General features: G+C 38.7%; 1 protein-coding gene across 2 annotated transcripts in view; it reads left to right on the forward strand.

The window, feature by feature from the left end:
- The window catches only part of SCFD2 (sec1 family domain containing 2), a 187,824-nt gene that overhangs the window by 12,053 nt on the left and 150,072 nt on the right, over positions 1-25,699 (forward strand). Inside the window, exon 3 of one of the 2 annotated variants that reach the window (XM_021394438.1) lies at positions 20,663-20,787. In XM_021394438.1, coding sequence (XP_021250113.1) covers positions 20,663-20,787 — 125 coding nt within the window. Of the gene's footprint in view, positions 1-20,659; positions 20,788-25,699 lie in introns of both variants that reach the window. The other variant, XM_021394437.1, reaches the window with a different exon arrangement.

Below are 25,699 nucleotides of genomic sequence, written 5' to 3' on the forward strand. Positions count from 1 at the left end.
ATATAGCACCCACCCCACAACCGTGTTCCCATACTGGCAGCCTTCCTCCTAACCATTTTACTTTGCTCATACTGTCTCAGAGCATAACGTGAAACAAGGACTATTCAGAGTTTCCCTTTTGTTTGAAATTTCTCAAGGCATCTTCTCATTGGGAATAAAAGCCCTGCTGCATCAGCTTCTGTGCTTTGTCAGTCAAGACAAGCATTCCATGAGGTGCTTTCTGCTCAGTTTCAAGCCAGTCTGAGTCAAATGAACATAATTGACTGTTACCACAGGATAAGATGAACAAGCTGATAAGATTTATTATATCTTACAATAAATGTGTATATTTGCCCAGATCCTTTCAACACAGGACCTCCTTGAAATGGAAAAAAAAAAAAAAAGGCATGGATAAGGGGGGGGTGTGGAGGGTGGAAAATTCTAGGAAGAGGTCAAGATCTCTGTTTTGTCTGTGCTGTGTAATGTGCAGCATTACTTGAAGGCCAGACTTCCATTCTGTAAAATCTGAGTTGCTGTAGTAGCTAGATGGTTGAAGTAGTCAGCAGAAGAATGATGTGAGGGTTTTTTAGATCCAAGCAAGATTCTGCCTTATAGGTGCCACATTTTTTAGTTGCCTTCTATGACAGGCCTCTGGAGCCTTAAAAGTTATCTTCTAGATAAGAGGAAGCTTGAAGCTTATTTTCCTTGAGATAAAGAATGATTTGGGCTGACAAGGTCTCAGCATTAGCTAGGCAGTTCTTCCTTAGCTGTGCCTCTGAGCCCACAAAAAGGAGTTCTAGGGGTGGCTGGCAAGCTGGACTGCTCGAGATGTCATTCCATTTGCTCTAAGAACCTTTAACTTCATTCCTTGTCTGAGCTATCTGGGCTTACTGAATTTTCAGCCAGAATTCAGTTTGCTGTTTTTTTCTTTTTTGTTGTTTTTCCCCTGGATCCTCTAACACTCATAGCCACACTCAGAGAAGGGGCGATTATCACTGTTTTGTGATGTGGGTACTCATACAATCCACTCTTTGAAAATGGCAAAATAAAGAATTTTGTGCCTAATTTTTCAAAGATATATTCATAGTTCTTCTGGAGGATTCCCCATAAGTCATCTCAAGTACAACAAATTTAATTTACTCGGATGTTGTCCAGCCATCAACAAGTCTCTGAGTACTTTTGTCTTCAGCTGGTTAGCGCAGCATGGTAATAAATGTCAGTAAGGAAATTCTGTGAGCACAGCCACTATACTAGGCTATTTTCTGGCTCTTTCCTCATTAGCACTGCTCTCTGTTGTGCAGTTACCTTGCAAGATGTAAAGGAGGACAAAGCTCTTCCTGAATAATGAGATAGAGTAACCACCGATATCTGCAGTCAGAACAGAGGGAGTGGATTTTTACATTGTTTAGGGGTAGTGTTTTTTTGGCAGTCTGCGACAGAGCTTTTAAAATTGTCATCCCTTTCTTGTTACCTTAGTGGTGATGATTTTTGTTTATATATTTTGCTAGTTTCATATTCCTCTGCGTAAGTCTGCAGACTGCTTTACTCTTGGTGTGGCTGCAATGCATTTTTCTGCAGATGTGTTTGCAATTCAATAGCAGCAGGAAGACCATGTCTGTTTAAATAGACTTTATGAATCTCCAAAGTGGGCTCCAATCTTTCTTGTTTTATAGTATGATCCTCCTAGTAACTGTTTCTTTGGCTGACGTGAGATTTAAGACTAGCTCTCATTTGCCTTGGCCAAATGCCTTTGCCTCTTGAATGACCTCAGCAATGAGGTTTTAAAGTGCAGTGATATGCATTGGCCTTTTTGTGTTTTGTGGAATTGCTGTTCAGATCGTACTGACAGCACAGAGAATAACTGAGTGACCTGGAGGGGTGTTTTAGCTTATCATTGTCATAGTATAAAGTAAACTTGCTGGATCTTACAAAGGGGAAAAATGTGACAAAATACATTGATGAGAATAACAAATGAAAGCTGCTCATTCTGATGAGGAACAAGTTCTGGGGTAGGTAGCAGTATTTGCTGTCGGCAACAGGTTTAGTTGCAAGTTTTGAATATGTAGTTGAGATTCTTTCAGAATTCCATACTTAACATGAAACAGGAATCAAATCTTATGCAGGCTAAAATTCATTTGAAGTGAACTGTTTACTTGCCAGAGCTTGAAGGTGCTTTTACTTTGGAAAGTGCTTTTACTTTGGAAAGCACAGAGAAACAATTATTGGTTATTTACAAACAAATAACTTATATAACTATTTATTTTATTTTTTTTTCTAATTGATTAAAAAATCCAGTCTCCTGTACTGTTGCCTAGTGCAGTTATTTGAGATTCTTCCCTTTTGTAGCCTCCCCAGTTCCTGGATTCTAGCAGAACATTTTAGCTTATTTCTTTGTCCACGCTCTCTTTACTCCTTTTCCTCTTTTGTTTCTTCTCTGAGATCAATCTGTCCCAAAAGTACATGCACTTTATAAGGAACTTATGCAAACTGAAATGCTTAGCAGTTACAGCAGTAATGCAGTCAAGTCAGTTTCTGTCTGTGTTTTCCAGCCAGCCTTTATCCTTTTGCATTCTTTTTGATAGATACCTGTCTTAATTCCACCTTTAAAAAAATCATTATTTCAGAAGGCATTTTCCTGGTGTTCTCTGAAGAACTATGAAATCTAATTTTTGGGAAATCACTTTTTCTGCTCGCCAAATTGGGGCTCTTCTAACTTCTGGAAATGAGCTGCCTTCTCACCTCATTGCAAAGGAGAGGATTTCTTGTTTAAGGTTTACCAGTATCTTTGACTAGTGATTTTCTATTTCACTTGTCACTCTGGCGACTATGAAGTAAAAGGAATGATTGTAGTTACTTGCTGTTTCACAGGTGTCCCAGATCTTGCTGGTACTTGAGTAAATTAGTTTTCCACTGATCTCAGATCTTTGGATTGCAATTCATAATCTGGAGATCCTGTACACACTTCTCTCTATGCATCTTGTTTCCTAGAGTGTAGCACCTGATGTGGGTTTTGCTGAGTTTTAACTTCTTATAGTTTCAAAAGCAATAGTGAAGATTGACCAAACCAAGCCAGTTCTAATGCCCTGATTAACAGTGGCCCAGAAGTGAGCTTTCTGCACGCTCTGGAAGACTGTGCTAAACGGAATACCATCTAATTTCCACAGGTTGTGAATGTATTTTCTAAAATGATCTTCAACTAGGAAAGGCCTCTATTCACTGTGGGAGACAAAAGTTTTACAATCTTACCTAAGTCTCTCCATGGCTATACTTACTTAAATAAGTAACCAGAAAAAGAAATCCATTTTGAGCCATTTTCGGTAACTGGAAGCAGCCACAGTACACACACTGAATATGTATGCTTTATGTGGATGCTCAAGCTCCAGTTAGCCCTTAGGAAAAGGAAGCAGGCTGACAGAAAAAGCTTAGGGTTTTATTAATGACACGGCAACATGCCACAGCTTCAAACATTCTTTGCACGGGTTGGGAAATACCGTGAATGATATGGTTGGGTTTGATTGAGATGGGCAACACAGCGGAGGAGGGGAATTAGTCAGCACCCAGCATACTTATACAAGCCCTTTTTAGGAGGAGGATGCAGCATGGATAATAAATGACTACAAAAAGCCACTTAAAATCCAGAGATTTTGGATTAGGACAAAATTCTACTCTCCTTACTCATTCTGTGGTAGGCAGAAATGTGTCAGGGAGGGGGTGTGAGAAGATATCCAGAACACTAGGTGGATGTATGCAATGTAGACAGAAGTCCTTATCTTGTTCTCTGTGACGGATCAGCCAGAGTGTGGAAATGGTTATAAAAATAAAAGACAAAGTCTGGAGCTTTATTCTTTCTGAATAGCTGTCACTTTGGTTTTTGAGAACTAGAATTGGCCGTATTAGGTTTGCTTGAGGTCTGAAGAAGCTAGGGCTGTAGATTTTCATTGAAACTATGACAAATATGTTACTTTTAAGAAAGAGAGAGGAGTAAGGAAGACATGGAGGGCCAGGCCCCCAGTTGATCTAAATTTGCTTCACCAACGTAGATAGCAGAGAATCAGACCCTGCGTGTTCAAACACCATGTATTTAAGATTTAAGGTCCGTTTCAGGTAATTTTTTTACTATCGATTTTGAGTCTCAAAGTCTCTGCTTGAATACTTGTTCTCAACTCATACAGAGCGTATCTCTGAATGTTTTAACAACTCTGTTGTGATGTCATAGTAAATTGTTTATGTGGTAACTGAGTCACTTCAGAAAGGATTGTCTTCTCTGATGAAGACACATTCCTGTACATTGAGCCTTCAAAATGGCATTGAAGCTCACAGCCCAGTGAATTCCTATTCAAGAAATTGCTTGCCTAACTGTGGGTTTTAGGCCAGCAAATGAGGGAGGGAGGTCAAAGGAGAGTACCAAAAAGTGGCCATGTAAATTAAAAACATTGAGGAGAGGGAATTCCTAGCATACCATGCTATCTGGGTTTATTTTTTTTACATTTCCCTAATAAGAAAAACACACTTCATATATGTTCTTGGTAACTGTTTTCACATGTATCATCCATCACTGCTGCAAAAAGTGACCCAAAATATATTGGCTTTACATGCCTCAAGGACATCCATTGAATACCTAACCAGCGCATCTGTAAAAGTAGACTTGGCACTCTCATGCAATCCCTGGATGTAGATTCAATTGTCAGCACCTCATTACTAACTGTTCTTTCATTGGAATCATTTTTATTAAAATAACCTTACGCAATAGCTTTAAAACATGGAACAGAATGCTCTGAAGTAACCTATTATGTTACATGTACTATTCCCAACTAATACATATGTTGTAAGGATCAGACTTTATTTTTAGCATAATTCATTTGCTGTGTCCAAAAACTAAATTAAAATCCATGACAAGTAACTCTTTAATATACACATTTTAAAGAGTTGCTTGGCAAGAGTTTTGAAATACCTTCTATTGTACAAAATCCTACTCAGAAGCTTTCAATTAACTTGATTCATGCAGTAACTTGGTCTGGCATTCTGCATAAACTGTCCTGCAGCTTGTAGGAATGAAACATTTCACAGAACCAATTTGCTGGAATGAAAGATGGCCAGCTGAGTCTCAGACAGGACTGATGGTTAAGAACATTAGGAAGTTTTAAGAAATTGCCTGCACGTTTTTCCTTCACCCCTGCAGAGACTGGCAAGCAAGTTAGAGGAAGAAGAATGAATTCTGGAGTAATACTGGAATGATTAAAGTCTGCTTTATTACAGTGACCGAGAGGACTAAAACATATCTGGGAAGCCTTTCAGCGTCAAACTTATTTTGATGTACCAGCAGCTCTCCAACAGCAATGTTGTGGAAATGTCTCCACAACCATCCTTCATTAGCTAGCACATTATTCCTCCTTAAGGTTCCTTAGGGTTATTTGAACTCCAGGTAGACAGTGGTGACGCTATTTTGTCCAGCGCTATTTGGCCTTTAAAAATCACTATATGATTCCTTTAGCTCCTGTCACTTCTTCTGTAGATCTTATTCTTTCATTGGCCACTTCAGACTTTCCTGTTGCTGCAGCAGATGAGCAGTCACCCTGGTAGCTCTTTCCCCACTGAGGAAGGTATGCTGCCTGTGATTCTGCATGGTGGGACTGGAAGCCAGTTCTTGCTGCTTTGCTTTGGCAGCTTCATGGCTTGATTGGCAAGGCTCAGGGAAGTACTATCACAACCCTCTCTGCTTCCTTCAGCATCTGTAACCGATTCTTTGGCTGTTTCTGAATACATTGCATGAAGTGGCAGCTTCCTTCCTCTTGGTCTAGATACATGAGAGCAACTCTAGCTTCGTTTTACTTTGCTTTCCAATTTGTCAGATACAACACAGAGTTGGTTAGATCACAATAAGCAATTCCCCTTCTTACAGAAAGAATTTCACTTTTCAGTAATTGTCAGTGATTATTCTTCTTTTATTTTGAAGGAAGCAAACAGGCTTCAGGGTTCATCTTGATGTTTAGTTGCTTTGTGTTGGGCACTACTGTTGCTGTGTCAACGGTTTACGGGCGTTCGGCCCAGTTCCGTGACAAAGGGGACGGGGGACCCACGGTCCCATGCCCTGGGAAAAGGGGAAGAGGGTAAGGAGATGGCCCTGAGAGCAAAGAACAGTGGCAACAATCTGAGGAGAAACAAACTAATTTACTAAATAAGATATCGGAATGCAAAACAACGCACTATAATACAATATAATTACAGTTTAAGCTGATAAATCCAATACAGAGAGAGAGAATGTCCCAAAATCAAGGTAGGCCTTACTCTACTACCGACGATAAGACGGCTGGAGAGCGAGGTGCTGCCAAGACGAGAGACGGTGGAAAAAGGGATGAGGTCTCGTGATCTGCAAGTTTTTATACTGTGAGCTTTTATCTTTTCCCTCCGGCTGGAAAATGGTAACAGAGGAGCAAAGTACTGTGGGGACTGTAGTAGTCCTTCTCTTCTGAGAACCAGGTACATTCACTACATGATGTTATGATGTGGAGTACCAATAACTGAAAATCGTAAAACCGTGCTGTGCTTGCTTGTTTGTTTGGATCAGCCTGTCTGTAACTATTGCTCTGGGGTCTAAAGATCAGGTGCTGCTTCTGCTCGTGAGTGATAGTGGACAGGAGGAATAACCCATTTCTTAATGACGATATCACCAGTTATTACTGTCAATCCAGCTTACCCTTCTGCATGGAACTCTTTGAGAAATATTCAAAACCTTCCAAAGAATATGTCACTGAATGGGGAAGAAAAAGGACAGATCATTCCTAGACCTAGTCCCATGCTGAGTCAAAGAAGAGGAGCTAAGTCCAGAATACTTGGCAAGAAGTGAGAATACTGCCAACTATCTGCAGCTGAAACCTTGTTTTGCAAATCCAAGTGGAATGGGCCACTGAGTGCCCCGGTAATTGGTTAAGAGCCCTTTTAGTACTATTATTTGAACAACAGGAAAGCTTTATGATGGCAAAGTGCTTTATGTGCTGTCATTACTGCCCTTCTGCAGAAGTGGCTGGTCAGAAGCTGCTGTGGAAGGGAGAGAAACCTACTGGCTGGTTAATGGATTAAAATGATAATAGCGCGTGTTTTCTGTTGTAAAATAACACAATTAAAACAGGGAACAGATGGGGTTAGAGGAAAGATAGAGTTAAAATGTTTTGAACCGTACTGACAACATCTTAGAGCTAGGACTCTTTGCTTAGTTGATAGTTAATCTGCTTTTGTCTTTGCACAGAGCATGTTCAAAATCATGTCTGTGCTCAAGATGGATCTTAGTGGAATTTAATACTACTAGGATTACTGAGGCCTAAACATCAGTCAGCCTCTGTCAAAACCAGTCCTACTGTCTGGAGAAGCATCGTGCTTGTTGAGTAAATCTGCCAGCTCCCTTTGCTTAGAGTGGCAACAGAAAGAGTTAAAATGATCAAACTCAATGCTTGGTAAGTACACTTGGAGTAGATAAAAAAGAAAAATCCTTAGAAAGATTATTACAATCCCAGTTTTATCGGTGCACTTGACTTTTAATAAAGTTTTTGGGATAATCCACGTTTTGAAAAACATCCATTGAAATTCATGTTTTAAGAAAACCTGAAGCATTTAGTTTCAAGATAATAATCATGCAAAATTAGAGACTTCATAGGTTCTTGAAACAGGTAAATAACTGTCATAACAGTTTCTGTTTCTCACTGGTGCAATAGCCAGGTACAACTTCTGCTTCAGGATTGCTCATGCAACTGGTTCTTCCCTCTGTCTCATGCTTCAGCCTGGTGAGCAGCAGCAAAGCTGTGTGGGCTCCATTTCTACATTCCTTACCTTCCTGGATCTGCCTTTGTTTCCTAGGAACATGCCTCAGTGTAGTGTCTTTCAGCAATGGCAGTGTGGCAAAAGCATACTACAGTTTGCGCAGTAGTTACATTCTGGTGTTAAACAGCCAGCCTTGTGCAAGGCATCATTAGCAGTCAATTTGGTAGAGTGTGAATAGAGCTAACTTCCAAAATGGATTTAGGAGAGGCTGGTTTTGTTCCAGCCATTTCACATCAGTGTTGCTCCTTCCAGTAGCTCAGCAGGAGCACTTTTACTTGTTTGGAGGAACTCTACCGTTGAAAACATTTAAGAGCTGAGGAAGAAATGTTCTTGTAGCAGTATCAGCAGCCATCTGAAAGAGCAAAACTAAGAGCTAAGTCTGTTTGCTTGCATGGCTCCTAGTGCGTGTACACAACAGTGTTATGTTTAAATGAAAGACTGCCAAAGAGAAAGGAAGCTTTGGTGTTCTGGTTGGTACAGGTTTTATTAACTCAATTCAGGCTTCTCTTAATTCTGTAACTTGCGGACAACAGAGTATTATGGAATTATGCACCAGTTCTCATTTTCAGACTGAGGTTTGGAGAAGGTAAAGGGTCCATATATTAGTAACATCTCCTCACTATATCAGCCTCTGTGTTTGCTGAATTTATTATGAATATTTTGATGTACTGCACTTGGACGGCACAGTATATGTAGGGGACTTTTTTTCCTTGATGTCACCTATAGAACTGGTTTGCTTTTGAAGCTTTGTTAATGTTGGCATGGGAGGACTATAGAAGGATTACTATTTGGGAGGTAATCTAGTCCAGGAGTTGCAGAGTTGTTGCATGATGCTTCGTCCATGAGCAGACCCCTCATCCTCCTAAGACCTGTTGTATTTATAAGGCTTTCCTTTGCTCTCAGTTCTCCTTGTCATAAGTTTATGTGTATAACACGTCTCTGCTGTGGGTTAGGCTTATGTGACTTAGGTTTATGTTGCTTGCAGCGGGATATTTATACAATATTACAATTTCGGGTATGTTTTTATTCAATCTATGTAATGTTTGACTAATGACTATTTTTTTCTACTCATTTTGTTGATTATATATAGCATTTTCTAGATAGTTAGTAAATTTTAAAATTACTCCATACAGTGAATTACTACCTGTTCTGTAAATCCTCTAATTAAGAATTCTGACTTAACAGTTGTATGGAGCTAAGAAATAAGAAAAGAAAGTGTAGTTTAAGGAAACAGCCTTAATGTTTCACAGCGTATAGTCCAGTTCAATGCATATTATATTGCTTCCTTATGTGTCACCTTTGGTTGACCTTGAAGTTTACAGGTTCAAATGGATATTAATGATCTTGAGAATAGCTAAAATAAACAGAACACAAAGGTAACAAGAACCCTTAGTTTCCCAAACTATTTGTTGGATTGTGTCATTTTATTTTTAACACAGGAAGGTGCTGTATTGTCTATGTCTGATTAGGTGAAACATTGTAGAAATGCCATCTGTCTAAAAGTTTATTAAATGCAACCATATCAGTTCAAATACATACAGTAAATTCTATTGCAAAAGGAGTTGTAAATGTTTTCTAGGAAATTTTTCAAGAATCTGTTATGATTTATACTGCTACTCTTTGATACTGGAGGAGGCAAAGAGCAGGATTGCTTTCTCTATACATATATTCCTCGGGCAGCTGCATTGTCTCATGTACGTGGTTATTAGCAAGTAAACTTGTTCTGTGTCATGGCTGCTCAAATATGTTAAACTCTTTGGCTTTCTGAAGCAAAAAACCTTCTTGTATTTGTATTGAGATCAACATGAAATAGGACTGTGGTTAAGATGCTTGTCCCTACAAGTTTACATGATGCTTGGGTTGAGGAAATGTTTGGTAAAACTTAAGACACTGTCTTTGTTGCTGGGTTTGGCACGTTATGAACTTGCTTCAGATAGTGGTTGACCATTGCCGTCAGACTTGTGTATATTCTATTTTGTAAGTATATCCATCTGTAAAGTAGGTATGTGAATGAGCCAGCAACATTAGGCTTCTGTCTCCCTTCCCCTCCTTTTTTTCTTTAAAAATGCAAAACAGAATATTGCATTACCGTTCACTTAGAGGGGATTATTTCCCTCCTCTTTTTAAGCAATTCCCAGTGTGAACTGAATCTTTGCCAACATTTTAAATAATTAATTCTTAAATTTTATTGTAATACAGCTCACCTGTGGGACCAAAACATGTCAAATTTTAAGAGTCTGATTTAGCGTTTGTTATCTAAGAAGCGAGGAGAGAAGGAATTCAGCCTTTAACAAAAAGCTCTAGGTAAACAGAGCAGCTTCTGGGGCAGCTTGTGATTGCTGGTCTCGTTGTGTCTGTAAGAACCTTTTGAATTGTTTGTTTTTTAAGTTCTCCCATGCTCTGCTGATAACAGAGAGCATATTTCTTTCTGGTTTGGGGTGTAGTTGTCAAGGTTTTATTGGAACACAATGGCTTACATGAAACATAGCAGTTTTGCAACTTAAATTACAATGTTGTTTTGAAGGCTGTTTTGAGATGATTCTTTCACAATCCTTGCCTGTCTTAAACAAGCTTGTGGGTTTTTTTTGTACTCTTTTTATTAAAAAAAAAATAACTTCTACATCTGTAGAAAATCCTGTCCCTTACTTCATGAGCTTCATTGCAAGATGAATCAGTGCTATGTTCTCATGATTTTCAGTAGTAAATACTAATTTATTCTCTTCCCCTCCCCTCCTCTCTTTCTTGTATTTTTCTGTTCATTTGCTTGTTTGTTTTAAATCTGTATCAGTTATTCCCTTCACATCCTAAATATTTTTATTTAGACATGGATGCCATTCCTCATTCTCTTTGCCACAACTGCTGTACTGTGGAAGAGCTGAAAGAAGTGCTAAAATCTGCAAAAGTCCCGTGTCAGGATTGCCTAATCCAGCAGCAAGTCAGTTTAAACTGGCTCTTAATTATTCCTGCAAGTGAAATCTATGGCATTTCTCTTGCACAGTGTAAAGAATCTAGGCACATTTAATTAACAAAAAATCATAGATCGGATTAGTAGAAATTTAGTTAAAGCCACAATTTTTATATGCAAAATATATTTTTTCAACACATTTCCTGTTAGCATCTCCCTAATGAGTTGCTTTGAGAAGCTCTTCTAGTTTTTTGCTTTATTAATTCCCACTGTGTGTAATCAGTGTGTGATATAATTTAGATAATAGTTTTGATTTAATTCTTGTGATTGGTATTGCCTTCAAATAGATTAGTCTCCAGTAGATTGGAATATACTAGTGCATAGAGTTAGCAGTATAAAAATTTAAATCTGTAATTACATACATAATATCCTGCCTTTTAAAAGTACTACAGACAAAATTTTTCTCTTACTATGAAAGTCAAAAATGTAGTTTTGCCTACTGAGTATATCTGAGATTTGCTTTTAATTATTTGAAATCTATGGCCAGAATTAGTTTGGACAAACCACTTACTGGCTTGCTTTGGGCAACACTGAAATGCTGCATAGCCCCTCTCAGCTCAGTCGGCAAATTATGAGCTGATGCAGGTGGTCTTAGTTGTCTGTCTCAGGGATGCTAATGCTGGAAAAGAGGCATAAGGAAATGCTGATGGAATGCGCTGCGTGGACTTGCTCATTTACTCAGGTCTTCACTTTTACGCCTATAGATAAAAGATTTTATGTAAAAGTTCCTCTGTAAAGGTTTGGTGTCACCTCTTCAATTAAGCAAACTGACCTGCTCTAGTAAGATAATCCTAAAGACATGGTTGGCTTAAAACACGTATGGTAATTTTTTTCGAGTGTGATTCTATTTTAAAATATTTGCCAGTCAAGGTTTATTACTTTTATTTCTGTGCCTGACAGACTCTTGTCTGGTTTTTGTTGTTGTTTGTTTTGGTAATGTGATTATTGCTTTAAAATTGCTGTTTGTGGGGTAGAAAAAATGCCAGTTTCAAATAAAATCATATTCATTGCTGAGGCAGAAAAGTTGGTGCTTTAGCAGCACTGCCCATGGCCTTTAGTGAATCAATTGTTTTATCAATCAAATTATGCTCATATAAGTTAACTAATTAAGTTAATCTTGATGTGAAACAGCCTTCCTTGAGTATATGCAGAAAAGAGAGTGAGGAATGGAGAGTCTGTGTAAACACCACATGCAAAGGCTGAAGTTATCGTCCTACCATTAGCCCTTTATCTAAGAGGCTCTTGGCATATAAATCAAACAATAACTTCTTAGTTTTGAGTCAGTGCCAAAGTACACATCCACAGTTGAGTCTACGGCAGATTACACCCACTAAGTGGCTTGAGGGCTCAAAGTGAAACCGGGAAATAACCTTTAAATTATTCAAGTACACATTTATGCTTTTAAATGTTGTCCAGCAGACATTTTCTTAGTATCATTTTCAAGTTCTAAGCATAAAAACCAGTGTACAGAAGGCATTTTAACAAATATCTAGGTGAAGATTTTAGCATAATATTTTAAGCTGAATGGCTGTCAAGAGCTTGACTTTAAAAGCAGTTTTCTGTATTTTGCCATCTAGCAATATAATTACTCATCTGTGGTGAGGATGGTAATTTCCAGTGATCCTTCTTCTGTTTTCTGCAAGCACAATACCAAGATTACATTGTCTTTCTTTTTATCTTATTTTTTAAGAGCATGGTACATTGGAAAATAGCTCAAGTTTGCACTGTCTATGAGATGCTGAGCGATTTTGCCAAATATATGAAATGTTCAATAGCAGAACTACAATCTACTTTTAAGATCTGTTTTGAAACTTCAAAAACTTTTCATCGTACTCTCTTAGAAATATTAAGTATTGATCCATTCTGGCATGACAAACCCAGTGTGTGCAATTTACCTTGATCTGGAAAAAAAACCAAATTGTGTTTTTTATGTTTCTCTTAGAAGAAGGCATTACTGCATGTTACACTGAACATGCATTGTTTAGAAAATCAAGTGCATAAATTCAAAGTAATGCTACAGACTTGAGTCCTGCAAATACTGACAGCTATTTCTATATAGAACACTGTGGGTAAGTGAAAGCACACTCTCACACACACACACAGACACACACACAATAGCAGCAAGAAAAGCTTTTTTATTCAAAGGTATAGCACTACTTTTATAATACTTGTTATCCACTATTGCCATCTAAAGCTTACTCCCTTAATGCTGATTGGATATTTTTGCTGAGGCATGTAGCAGTGAAGCATGAAGCAGTATTTTCCATCTACTGACATATCAAAAGGTAGCTTATCGGATCATCTTAGTTTGCCATTTTCCCTGCGTCACGGGTACATTCTTTGGTCAACTTGTCCCTATTCCTTCGGGGAGGGGGGCCTTTCTCGTTACACCTCGTATCCTCGCAACCGCCTATTACAACAGGTAAGTTATATTAGATCTGGTTGGTCCCTTCCAAAATGGTGAGGAAGAGCTCCTTCTTGTCCTTAACATGCCTGTGTCAGCTCAGCACCTGTAGCCCCACGGCACCTACCCACAGTGCAGGGACTGTTCAGGGCTGGAGCTGTGAGTGGGGCCTTGGGCATGATATAGCTGAGACTTGGCTGTGTCTCCTTGTGTCTTCCTGCTGGCTTGCACACTTAGGAATGTTGCAGCATGTTCAGCAGGATTTTGGCATGGCTCTTGGAAGCAGCAGGTGAATTGGAGGAGAGATGGTGTCTCCTGATGCATGGCTCCTTGCTCCAGACTCATCACCAAGCTATTGTGTCTTATCACACTCTTGTTCTTCTCATTTTATCAGAATTCAAATGACATATTTCCAACAGCCAGGTTGCTCTTTGTGGTAGCTGCCTTCCATACAGCTGTGGTGGTGGCCTTTAATACACTCCACACTGAGCATGGGCATTACATCTCCTTAAATCTAATGTGAGTTATTTCAAGGGATATGTTGGCAGAGCACTTCTTTTAGCAGCAGTTTGGTTTTGGGCAGCTTTGTGGTATTAATGAAGCTCTAGTTTAATCTTTACTGACCTTTTCCCTCCTTTCTTCTTGTGAAAATATACAAAGATAGCTGAGTTGTAAAGCTGTGTAGGTACAGAGTGAAAGTTTTGCTGATATGGTAACCACAGAATCTATCCCTTGGTGAGACTATCACAATTATCCTTGATTTATTTTTTTTTTAAACTATAAAAATGAAAACATGACTACTTTGTTATGCTGAAATGCTTACTGGTCGATTTATGAAGCCCACTCAGTGTTATTTTTTGTCACATATTCAAAACCTGCGTCAGCAAGTTGCTCTTTGAGATCCTATCTCCAGATGCAGAAATAACCACATTTGATAATTTTTCCATCTTTAACATCTTGCTGCTGTGACATCCTCCACAGACTGTTACTTGCTGTTTCTGATGTAGGCTGTTCTTTCACCTGAACCCAAGAATATTAAAAACAAAAAACAAATACCAAATAAACAAAAAAACCTACTAAACTGTACGAAGTCATCGTTTTCTTTCTTGATTTCGGCTACAGGGGGCTTGGTAAGGAAGCTGGATGCAGATGCTGGCTTCTCAGTTTGGCCTTTGAAAAAGTTACAGAAGAGATTCTTGACCTATTTCTTCTGTAAACCTGGGGACACTGCTATGAATGAACGAAACAATGAAAAAGTTTGTTATAGCAGCGTTTCATAAGGAGGAAACAAGGTAACCTGAATTTGCCCCATTAAGCAAATAAGTCCAGGCACAAAAAAAAAAAAGTAATAAATAATGTAGATGTTATTTTATTGTGCTCTTCTTGACTTCAAATTAGATCATAGTAAAATAATTTACCAGAGACTACAGATGTGGTTAATAATGTTGGTGGTTGGACAAGAATGTTTGACTTATTTTCATTTGGTTGAATATACGTGCTGATTGAAGAAACGCATCACAAAATGAATTTTATAAATACTGACAGTCTTGTTGGTAGATCTGAAAAGAAAACTGTAAATGGGGAATGCTCTGGTAATGAATGGACCTATTTTCTAGTATGGTCTAAATGCTTCTTGACCTGCTCTTGCTTTAGTGACCTGAAAGACCAAGTTTTATTAACTTATTGGTAGCATACAAGACCCGGAACAGTAAGAAAGTAAATGTCTTTCTGTACTAGTGGTGTGAAGCAAGCAAAATACCATTTCAGCCAAATTTACAGTTGCAATGTTGTGCATTGGTTGCCCCAGGATCCTAAGCGTCCGTGGATGCTGTCTTTGCTTTTAGATTTGCATCTGCTATGTGAGAGTTTGTTCTCCGCTGACCAGTGCTTGGTTTTACCAGTTTCCAGACTACTGCTTCCATCTTATTGATAGTACATCCCAGTGTCACTAGCTTCCCTCTGCTCTCCCCAAATGCGTTCAAGATGAGTAGCTTTGAGAATAAGCTTGCGCGCGATAACAGATATTCTGTCTGTCAAATAAACTTAACAGTACTGCCCATTCACTAGTTCAAGAGAATAAATTGGTTATCTTAACAGATACAAAATAGGCATTTGATTGTCAACCTGTAAAAGTCTAGACCAAGCAAGTTAGTTCAGAGATTCAGCTTTGAAAACTGGCATATAGCACAACCCAGTACTATAAGTAGGAAAGTTGCATCTTTTAGGTGTCTAGATTTTTCTCTCTTCTTTTGTAATCCTTTTATGGTGGTGGCTGTATCAACGTCCATATTATTTGCAGTTTAATTTTAATTAACTTTAGTACAATAAATGGCTCATTAAAACAAATGTAATGTTTATGTATGAAGGGAAGGTAGAAATTTGCAAGTATCAGACATCTGTCAAAAACTTTGCTCTCTGTATATCAAATACTTTAGTTAGGTCTTACAGGGATTTTGAGAGAATACAGCCTTATCTCTGGGTAAAAACGTCATGTTTTTGCTTAATGCATTTTCAGTTTCACCACAAGACAACTGCCATATTTGTTCTTACTGTATTCTGTTTGCTGAGGTGGCTGATTGGTGAAGTTATTATGACCATAATGGTAGAAAAAATGGAGAGGGTGTCAAACTCTTTGACTGAAACTGGAAATTTCTTCGTGAAACTGATTAATAGCAGAGGCCCCAAAGTTTTAGTACTCTCTTTTCATTGTCAGGCTTGCAAAACATTTTATAATAGATTTACATGAATGTTTGTTGTCATACTTACCTTTTGTTGTGAAGTTAATTTGAAGTGTGATTTAGAGTTCCTCATCATCTTGTAGTGTAAATGTAAATAACTTATTTTTCTCAAGCAAGACAGTATGATTCAGGCAATATTTTTAAAGGTTTTGTAATGTGTAATACGCATATATATATATATACGTAAATTAACTTAGTTTCAAAAAACTACGTCCAGAGTTCAATGGTTCACTAGATAACACATAAAAACAATAAATAACAATCTCTGGGAAGTAAAGGAATGCAATGGGAAAGAGGAATTTGAATTGGGGTACTGGATCCCGTAGAAATCACTGATTACAGCATCAGTGTTGTCGGATTTGGACTAAAGCACAGGAACTGCAGATGGGAAAAAGAGGAGAGGAAGGACACTATGACAAGAGCTGGAAGGCAGTCACAGACAAATATCTCACCAAAAGGGGAAGATAAGATAATGTGTTTCCGAGGAAAATTCTGTGGTTACTCCTCAGACCAGGCAAGCAGCAATTACAGAACTCTTTACTGTGTACTTGCAACTAATTCCCAGCAGTCATTCATTTCTTGTCTCTAATGAAATTAAAGAATGGGCAAAGCAAAGGTCCTTCTGTGAAGGTGTAAGAGAGGGGAACTAGGAAATGTGTTCTCAGGAGCAGACATAAAACTGGATTTTTCAGAGCTTCAGTGCTGATTCAGATTTGTTCCCGACTTTAAATGTTTTTGCTGACAGGATTATTGTTAAAGTGGTTATAATAAGGTGACTAATAAAAATGCAGCTGCTGGTCAGTTAGTCTTGTGTGAATAAACAATCCATGATTCAGCAGTTGTGTTTTGAATTCTGGCATTGTTGACTCGAGGAATACACTTCTTTCTCCACTCGTTCCTTATTCTATTTTACTTCACTGAATCAGTCATTCCTGTGAGTCACTCTTTAACAAGTTTTATATAAATTAAAGCAAGATTGCATTCAGACCAGCAAGCTCCATTTGCCATTTACTGTATACCGTAGTGATTTCTAATTTTTGTTCTACCACTGAAGTAACGCTGGAGAAAATCAGTGTTCCATCTTTATGCCAAGCTACTGGCAGAGCCACTGTCAGCCTACAAACACGTCTAAAAATCCTGACTAGCTTTGTGATAGAGGCTGCTTAAGCTACATACCATGGGTGGAGTTCCCTAATGAGAAATGCTTCTGTATTTTTCTGGTTTTCACTACTATAAGGCAACTATGTAAACAAGTAGCTTCTTTGCTTATGCAAAAACTGCTGCTTATTGTTGTTTAGTCGATAACAAGAATAGTACTTTGACAATTCTAGTTGCAGGCACAGGGTGAATTCATCAGTTGATGATGGAATTATTTTTCTAAGCGTGGAATTTTTATCATCAATATAATTTGCTATTCTGAAAGACCTTTAGTTTACTTTTAGACATAAAAAGTGAATATATTTGTCTTTATTTTTTCTTTTTCTTTTTGAAGGTACCAGACTCCACGTGTGCTTGGTCTACTTTCTCTTCATATTTTTGCTTAGCTCTCCATTCAGATTTCAAATTGATTTAAAACATTACATACAATACATTATGTATAATATATAATATACATTATATATAAATATGCTAATTATGTGTTATACTACATAGTATACCTAAACTGCTAGGTATTCTCCAAAGCCTTAGGAAGAAAAATGTCATTAGAAACTGGATGAATTACAAAGAGATCCAAGCATAGATGAGCATGATTGAGCCTCATCTGCTTTTAGGCTGTACGAGAGTTTGGCTGTTTTTCATGCGCAAAAGCAACCCTCAGGGATCATGTAAACTTAGGACCTTGGCTCTAAAGGAAACCTGTGGTTAGAGGAAGAGGAACTGTGGGATCAGGTGCACCATTGGCGCTTGTGGATGACACCAAACTGTGTGGTGCAGTTGGCACACCTGAGTGACAGACCACTCAGAGAAACCTAAGCCGGCTCGAGTGGTGGGGCCAGGAGCACCTCATGAGGTTCAACAAATCTAAGTGCAACGCTTTGCACTTCGGTTGTGGCAACCCCCACTATCAGTACAAGCTGAGGGATGTAAGGATAGAGCACAGCCCTGCCAAAAAGGATTTGGGGGTACTGGTGGATTGGAAGCTGGACATGAGCCAGCAGTGTGCCCTCACAGCCCAGAAAGCCAATCGTATCCTGGCTGCATCAAAAAATCATGGCCATCAGGCTGAGGGAGGTGATCCTGCCCCTCTGCTCTGCACTGGTGAGACCTCACTTGGAGTACTCTGTCCAGATGTGGAGTCCTTAGTAGAGGAGAGACATGGACCTGTTGCTGCACATCCAGAGAAGGGCCACAGAAATGATCCAAGGGATGGAGGTGTTCAAGACTAAGTTGGATGGGGCCCTGGGCAACCTGGTCTAGTACCAGATCTGGAGGTTGGTGGCCCTGCCTGTGGCAGGGGGGTTGGAACATGATGGTCCTTGGGGTCCCTTCCAACCCAAGCAATTCTATGATTCTGTTCTGTGATTCCATGGTGGAAGACTTTCCATATGAGCAAAGACTGAGAGAGCTCAGGCTGTTCAGCCTAGAGGACAGAACTCTTTGGGAGACCTAATAGCAGCCTTTCAGTATCTAAAGGGGAGCTGTAAGAAAGAAGGGGGCAGACTCTTTAGCAGGGTCTGTTGTGACAGGACAAGGGGAAATGGTTTCAAACGAAAAGAGGGGAGAGTTAGATTGGGTATAAGGAAGAAGATTTTTTTACACTAAGGGTGGTGAGGCACTGGCACAGGTTTCCCAGAGAGGTGGTGGATGGCCTGTCCCTGGAGGCGTTCAAGGTCAGGCTGGACGAGGCTCTGAGCAGCCTGGTCTAGGTGTAGGTGTCCCAGCTCATTGCATGGAAGTTGGACCAGAAAATCTAGAATCTAGAAAAGTTTACTAAACAAAAAGCAAATCTGCTCCCCCCACAATTTTTAATGCATCAGTGTGACTTGTTCTTACTTTTTATAACTTAAAATATTTAATAAAAATATTTAATTTGATTTTAAAAAAATCAAAATAATAGTAGCAGATGGACCAGCCAAAAGAGGGTCTTGTAGTAGGGATTATACATGGATGTGCACACTTCTTTCAGAGCCCTTGTAGTCTAAATAGATGGGGCTCACCAGCCCCTGACAAAGAAGGGAAAGCAACAGACAAGGACGGGCAGAGAAGTGGTGCATCTTCACAGTGTGCATTCCTGACTTACTGAGGCGTGTAGGTGCTCCCCATGATGAGTTAACCATGCTTTGCCATTTGCTAAATATTTTATAAAAAATTATATAATTTTATTATATATTTATTATTTATAATTTTTGTTTTAAAATATTATAAAATAATTATATTTTATAAAAAATATTAGGCCTGATTCCTGATCTGTGTAATCTTTGGATTTGGAACTGCTTGTTCGGGAAGGGATTAGTTAATGGGTAAAGGGGCGGCCTCTTGCAATCCGAACTTCAGGCATGCTTGTAAATGACAGTGAGGCATGCCCTGTAGGTGCAGCGTGAACAGGGTCAGCAGGCTGAGATAGCAGTGATGCTGGGTGAGTGGGACTGAGTTGGGACAACTGGGTATATGGAGTCTGTAAAAACAACATGCCCAAGGATCCAGCACTTTAAGGAGTCTGTACTGAAGAAATGTAACGCTAGGCTAGATCATCTGATCCCCTGCTCTGCTTTTTCAGGATTCTGCTGCACAGGGTGCTTTCCAGCTTTACTAAATTTACCTTTTTAAAGGTTTTCTATGACTGGCATTGCACACATTGCTAAACACAGCCATGCATTACAGCCATGCCATTGCAGTGCAGTATGTGTACAGCTGCTCTGTAACAGGTAGCAAATGAGTTGGGGGGGATTCTATGAAACAGATCCTGTTTTGGCATGTTTACAAGCATGTTGAGAATGACATTAAAAATGCATTCAGGAGTAAAATGTCTCCTGGGGTGAAAACAAGGGAGGTTTTCCTAAGGGGAAAAAAAATCCAACACAGTTAATCCCAATTAACTTTCGCCTCAGGCAAGGGTTTTTCCTCCCTTCTCCTTCCCCTTCCAGAGGAAACACTGTATTCATTCACAAAAACAAGAAATGCAGTGTCCTAGATGAAATAGAATACTGACAGGGTACTGAGTGTGGATGGGCCATACAAATTGATGTGTGTCTGTCTTAAGCTTAGCAACAGCAGCAGTAAAAAGGGCATCTGTAAATACAGAAACCGTAAGGACAGTTGCATTCTCCTGTGGATTATTCACTTCATATAAGGAGAATCCATGAAACCCAAAGTGGTGGTAGTTCATTAAATCATACCAACAGCCTTCAGCACTGCAAATATTGCTTTGGGGCTTTAAACTCTCACAGGGAAATCACAGCCCAACTGTAGACCACTCTTTGCTTAGCTTTTTGATAACTGAAGATAATTTTGGGCTGTTTTTGATATTCCCATATCTGAACAGTAGTGGTTACGCAGGGGCTAATGTGCTTATTTCTGTTTATTATATGTGGATTCTTATGCTTTAAAATTGGTAGCAAGAAATTCTAGATGTTTCATTGTACAACTGTAGTGACTTCTGCTAAGAAAAAACAAGCTTTTGTATTGCATTACTTTTGCTTGTGCCCTGCCCACCTCCGAAGAGTTGCTAAGTAGAAGCACTCATCTTAAAATATAAATGTTGTCTTAAGCTTATTCCATTATTCCAGCAGTGTTTAGTGTAACCCTGTCATTTTCTTATAGCAGTCCAGCTGCCAAAGCTCTCTGGGAGTCCTTCATGAACCTCAAACAGAAGGAAGCTGTGATGGAGGCCAGGAGACACCTGGTGGAGGCAGCAAGCAGGGAAAATTTACCCATTAAAATGAGCATGGGTGAGTAGCGTGGTGTACCCTTCCCTGAGCTGCGGTAACACAGAAGGCGACAGCTGCTCTTGCTCTTCTTCCATTTCTCCCATCTCTTGGGGAGAGCCTATCCACACCCTCAGATTTGTGGTGTATATTGTGATGCTACAGAATCTTCCTGATATATAAATGAGAAGCAAATGTTTGCTAGAGCTCAGGTGTCATGTTTTAAATGCAATGACATTAAAAAGATTGAAAACAGTTGTGAAGCAGTGGAGTTCTATGAAGAAGGATTTTAAAGGCATGCAATGATATAGCATTGTTGCTTGTCTTCGTTCTGCAAAGAATGAGAAATTGAGTATTCTTAAAAGTCAGCAGGATGTGTGTCCTTGGCGAACAGGAGTTGTAAATAGCCACTGGCCTGATGAAATCTGCACAGATCTTATGTTTAATTATGTTATTTAGGTAGTGAGGCTTATGTGAAGTAAGGCTGCCTGGATCAAGAGAGTCTAAGCTGAAAACCGTGTCTGGGCATTTTTTTAGACCTGATAAACCTAAATTATTCAAAATATTAGAGATATAGAATATAAATAATTACTTTCAATAACTTTTTTAGTGTATTGTTCTAACTATATGCTATACTTAGTGAAATGCAAGAACTGATATAAAGTTAGGCTTATTAAAACAATTATATGGCTCTATAACTTACTTTTATTCCTTACAGAATAAGAGTAATAGGCTTTTATCTCAGACTCCAGGGTCTACTGCCAAAATTCCATAGAGAAATTAGATGTACAGCCAACTTGTGAACTCTTAACAGCTATAACATTTCATATATTGCAAATACCTAGAACGTACGTTTATTATATTATTAATCAGAAATACTAGATCTGTGCAACAGTAATTCTGTAAACTGTTTTAAATAAATGGAAAAGGTGCAGCTGTGAGAGGGTTATTACAAATTAACCTAAAGGAGAGAAGGCACAGTAAATGATAAAATTGTCTTTGAATTTTCCCTGATGGTGTGTCTGATTATTCACTGTAGAAACATTAAATGTCTTTGCGTTTCATATGCCTTTAAAAAAAAAATAATTGCTGTTGTTGGAATTCAACTTTTTCTTAAAAGTAATTGTTTCTGATCTTTGAGGCATAATGATCCCTCTACCACCTTCAATTCTCTGTGCGAGTGAGTAGATCAGCCACTCTTTCCATGTGGCCTCTTCCTATGGTACCATTCATGGCAGTAATAACCTTGGTTCTTAATCAAGTTAACTGGTACTCATCTAATGGCAGCCTAAATGTTTGATATAAACAGACTCTATGTAGTGCAGTGTAGAAACATCTAATGGGTGATGGTGAAACAAAATTCTGATGCTATCATTTTTGAGACTGACTTTTGTTTGGAGGATGCAATATAGGTTAAAGTGCAGATATAACTTAGTAATCACTACAGAAATTTTGCTTAGTGAATTGTTTTATTTTGTATTAGAATCATAATTAAACTTAATGTCTTTACCTGAAATTCACATCAAGATGTCACTTGGTCCAGTGCCACATGTTTAAGAAAGATGTATTAGAACAGATCTACATCATTAATGTTCATTTCTCATCTGTCATGCTACAGAACATCTTACATCTGTCAGAAATGCTGGCAATGAAGTTGTTTATCAATGATTTCTTTCACTGAGAAGGAAGACTGTTCTGTGGACTGCTCTTGTTCTGGTTGTTGTGTTTAGTTGAAAGGCTGCTTGCTTCCACTGTGACTGTGTTATGAGGCAGTGCTGGCTGGAAAGACGGGAAATGCTTTCAGTGTTTCTACTCTATGCTTTTCCTTGAGTTATGAGTTTACCTCAGGTTTTGCATAACCTTGGTTGATTGCACGCTGGTTTTCCCAATACTTGGAGTATTTTCTGAGTTTTGTATGACCCTAATATTAAGTGTCACAAATACCTTTTCTAGCATAAAAGTACCTTCTTACTCTCTTTACTAAGACCAGTTGTGTTAGAGTATTTTCCTTGCTGCTATTTTTCTTTTGTTGGCTTTCCCCTGGAAATAAGGAGTGAATTACATTTGAAAACAAAGCTCTAAGTTCCATTTGGTGTAGCTGAGCCCTCCTGCAGTGGCCACCTGGCTGAAAGCTGCAGCATGTGTGACGCTGGCAGAGCAGGAATCCTGTGCAGTGATGGGAAACCCAATCCTATACTGTTTCAGTATTTTTGGAGCAAATAAAATAAATTCTGTTGCTTTCTGGGCTTTATGGCCTGTGCTCGCCCATGCTTTCCCTGCAAATAATGGGCCTAAGGTTCAGATTTGCTCATTCTGTACTTCGCTGCACATGGCAGGAGCTTTACCAGTTGCAGGAGGATTCACAGCTTAAGTACTTACTTTCTGGAGTAGAACTCAAGAGAGCTGTTGAAGAAGACACATCATCTTCTCCCCCTTCCCCCAGATATCTATCTTAGGCAATGGAGAGCTCCACTTTCTTCCCTTAAAGGCAGCAGAGATGAACAGATAAGTTTGAGGAAGGAGATGAAAGAGAAATGAAGGAAATCAACAATTTTGGCTGTATTTTTATATCTGAGTAGATTGGACTGCTGGTTTCAGATGCTTTTGATTTACATATCCGTTATATTAGTTGTATCTACCATAGGAATAGTGGGGAAAGTCTGGAATTTCTGTCAACTATTTCAAAATAGTTTAGTGTAGAAAAAAGTTGGCTGAAGACAGGAAGTGCAGAGTTGGCAAAGTTTTGTGGAAAATTCTGTGGATGGGCTCTCAGAGCAGATTCAAATGTAAGACTATCTCTGTGGCATTTGTAAATAAACTGCATTTTTTCTTATGCTGTAACTATCTTATACTCAGGTTTTCAGGTGAGCAATTAAGTATTCTTATACCACCTTCAAGGAAGAATTGCATCTGCTTTATTTTTCTTTCTTTTATTTATATATAAGAGAAGTGTGAGTTTCATGTCATTTCAGTTTGTGAGTGAAAGAACTGTGTTGCCTTTACAGAATTTAATGAATGATACCAGTGAGTAAGCTATTCAGAACTGTTTACTGGCAGTTTAAAAACCATTATTTTTTTCCTTTGAAGAAGTTCTGGAAGAGGGCATCTCAGAGAAACACAGAGAACAAATGATTGTCCATGTAACAAACTAGAACACAAAACTGTGAGGCTACTCTGCCATTTCCATAGGGAACAAAACCTGAGCGCACTCTCTACACAGTGTACTTTGTTTTCTGAGGTCAAACCTGGAGAAGATAGGCAAAGCGTTGTTCAGAATTTCAACCAGCATAAAAGCGATCTGTGCTACACGTGGATGACTTCTTAAGAAGTACATAACATACTTAACCATACATAATGGAAACTGCATCTTTAAATATCATTTTACTAATGCCGTCAGTATTGACTTTTGAGCAGTGTTTGCTTGGTGTTGCTTACTGTGGGCGTGTTTCTGGTAGATCTAAGTTTTGGGAACAGCCTTAACCCTTTCAGCTAGCTATAGTTCTTAAAACAGTGCGTTTGCATGTAAACAGTAGGTGGAGCTGTCCTTTGCTAGAAGTCTACTTAAATAAAGGCGTATTAAAATACTTTGTTATAATAAAAACACCAACGTTTTATTTTACTGAAAGAATTAAGTTTGTTTTTGTAAAGCTCTTTGGAAGACATTTCAGAAGATTGTTGTAATCGCATTCTGTTGAGATTTATAATGTGCTGAATTCAAATGAGACTGTAAAGGGATTGCTTATACTCAGCTCTTAAAGTAAGGGACTGCAAGGAGTTCCGCTCTGAGAGTGCAGCCTGATTAGCAGTGCAGCAGAAAGATTGCTTTTTTTCCTACTCCTCTACTTCCCATTCCCTTCTTCATGGGTTTAACGCATATCTTAATTGTCTTCCAAACGTGATCATCCTTGAATCTCCTCTTGAAAGCTTTGCTATTAACGTAGTCTTTGGCAGTAATAAAAAGTTTGCTACAGATGTTCTGTGGTTTTAGAAACACCCTTGCTCTTCTGTTAGAAAAGAGCACGGCAAGCCTTGGTCAAGCCTGAATTCCTTTATTGTGTCTCCTTACTGGTATGAAGACTGATGAAAGTTGAAACACTGGTATAGCAACAGAAGCGAGGTGCTGTGTGCTGTTGACCTTGTTAACAGAGTAAAGGCCTTTTGGTTTCTTTCCATGTAAACTGTACAAATAGAGTTTATAATGAGCTTGATTTTTAAAAGTTAGCAAAACCTCCGAATTTGTGAGATAAAGAAGAGTCCTATAAGACTATAGTCCTATAAGTCCTATAAGAGTCCCATAACTGAATGGTAAAACCTCTGGGTAGAAATAGGAATATCCTTAAATTTCATAATGGAGATATGAAATATCATTTTGAGGTAAAAAAAAAAAAAAAAGGTATTTTAAAAATGGCAGGAAAATGCAAGAGAATACCTTATCTAGAAATATAAAGCATATAAAGTGTACAAAATGTACAATTATTAAAAAAATGGCACTGGACTACAGTAGCATCTAACATACTATTTATTCAAGATTCAGTACCATTCAGTTCCTGGAATAAACTCTAGGGATAAAAGCTACCAGCAAAGAAAACGAGCCATAGGAAAGTAGATAGATACACTGATATCTTCCCAGATAATTAGGCCAATTCCGTGCAAGAGACAAGTAGTGAGACAATGTCAGGCTGTATTTGAGGCCATCATGTAGGGGGAGAAAGCAGGTGAGCATTATAGGCCTCAAAGCAGTCTGTGGGGCATTCAAATCCCTTCTGCAGCATGCTTTAGGGTAAGTGATAGGTACCTGGGTAACAGCTGGTCTTCTCAGTGTGTGGGTGCTTGGGATGTGGAGGGATCAAATTGTAGACTGGTTCTTGGGATGCTTATGCACCTTCCTCTGTCATCTGTTTAACTGGTCTTCAAACCCATTGCGACAACAAGCTGC

The sequence above is a fragment of the Numida meleagris genome, chromosome 4 (genome assembly GCF_002078875.1).
Source record: "Numida meleagris isolate 19003 breed g44 Domestic line chromosome 4, NumMel1.0, whole genome shotgun sequence".
In the NCBI taxonomy this organism is placed as follows: Eukaryota; Metazoa; Chordata; class Aves; order Galliformes; family Numididae; genus Numida; species Numida meleagris.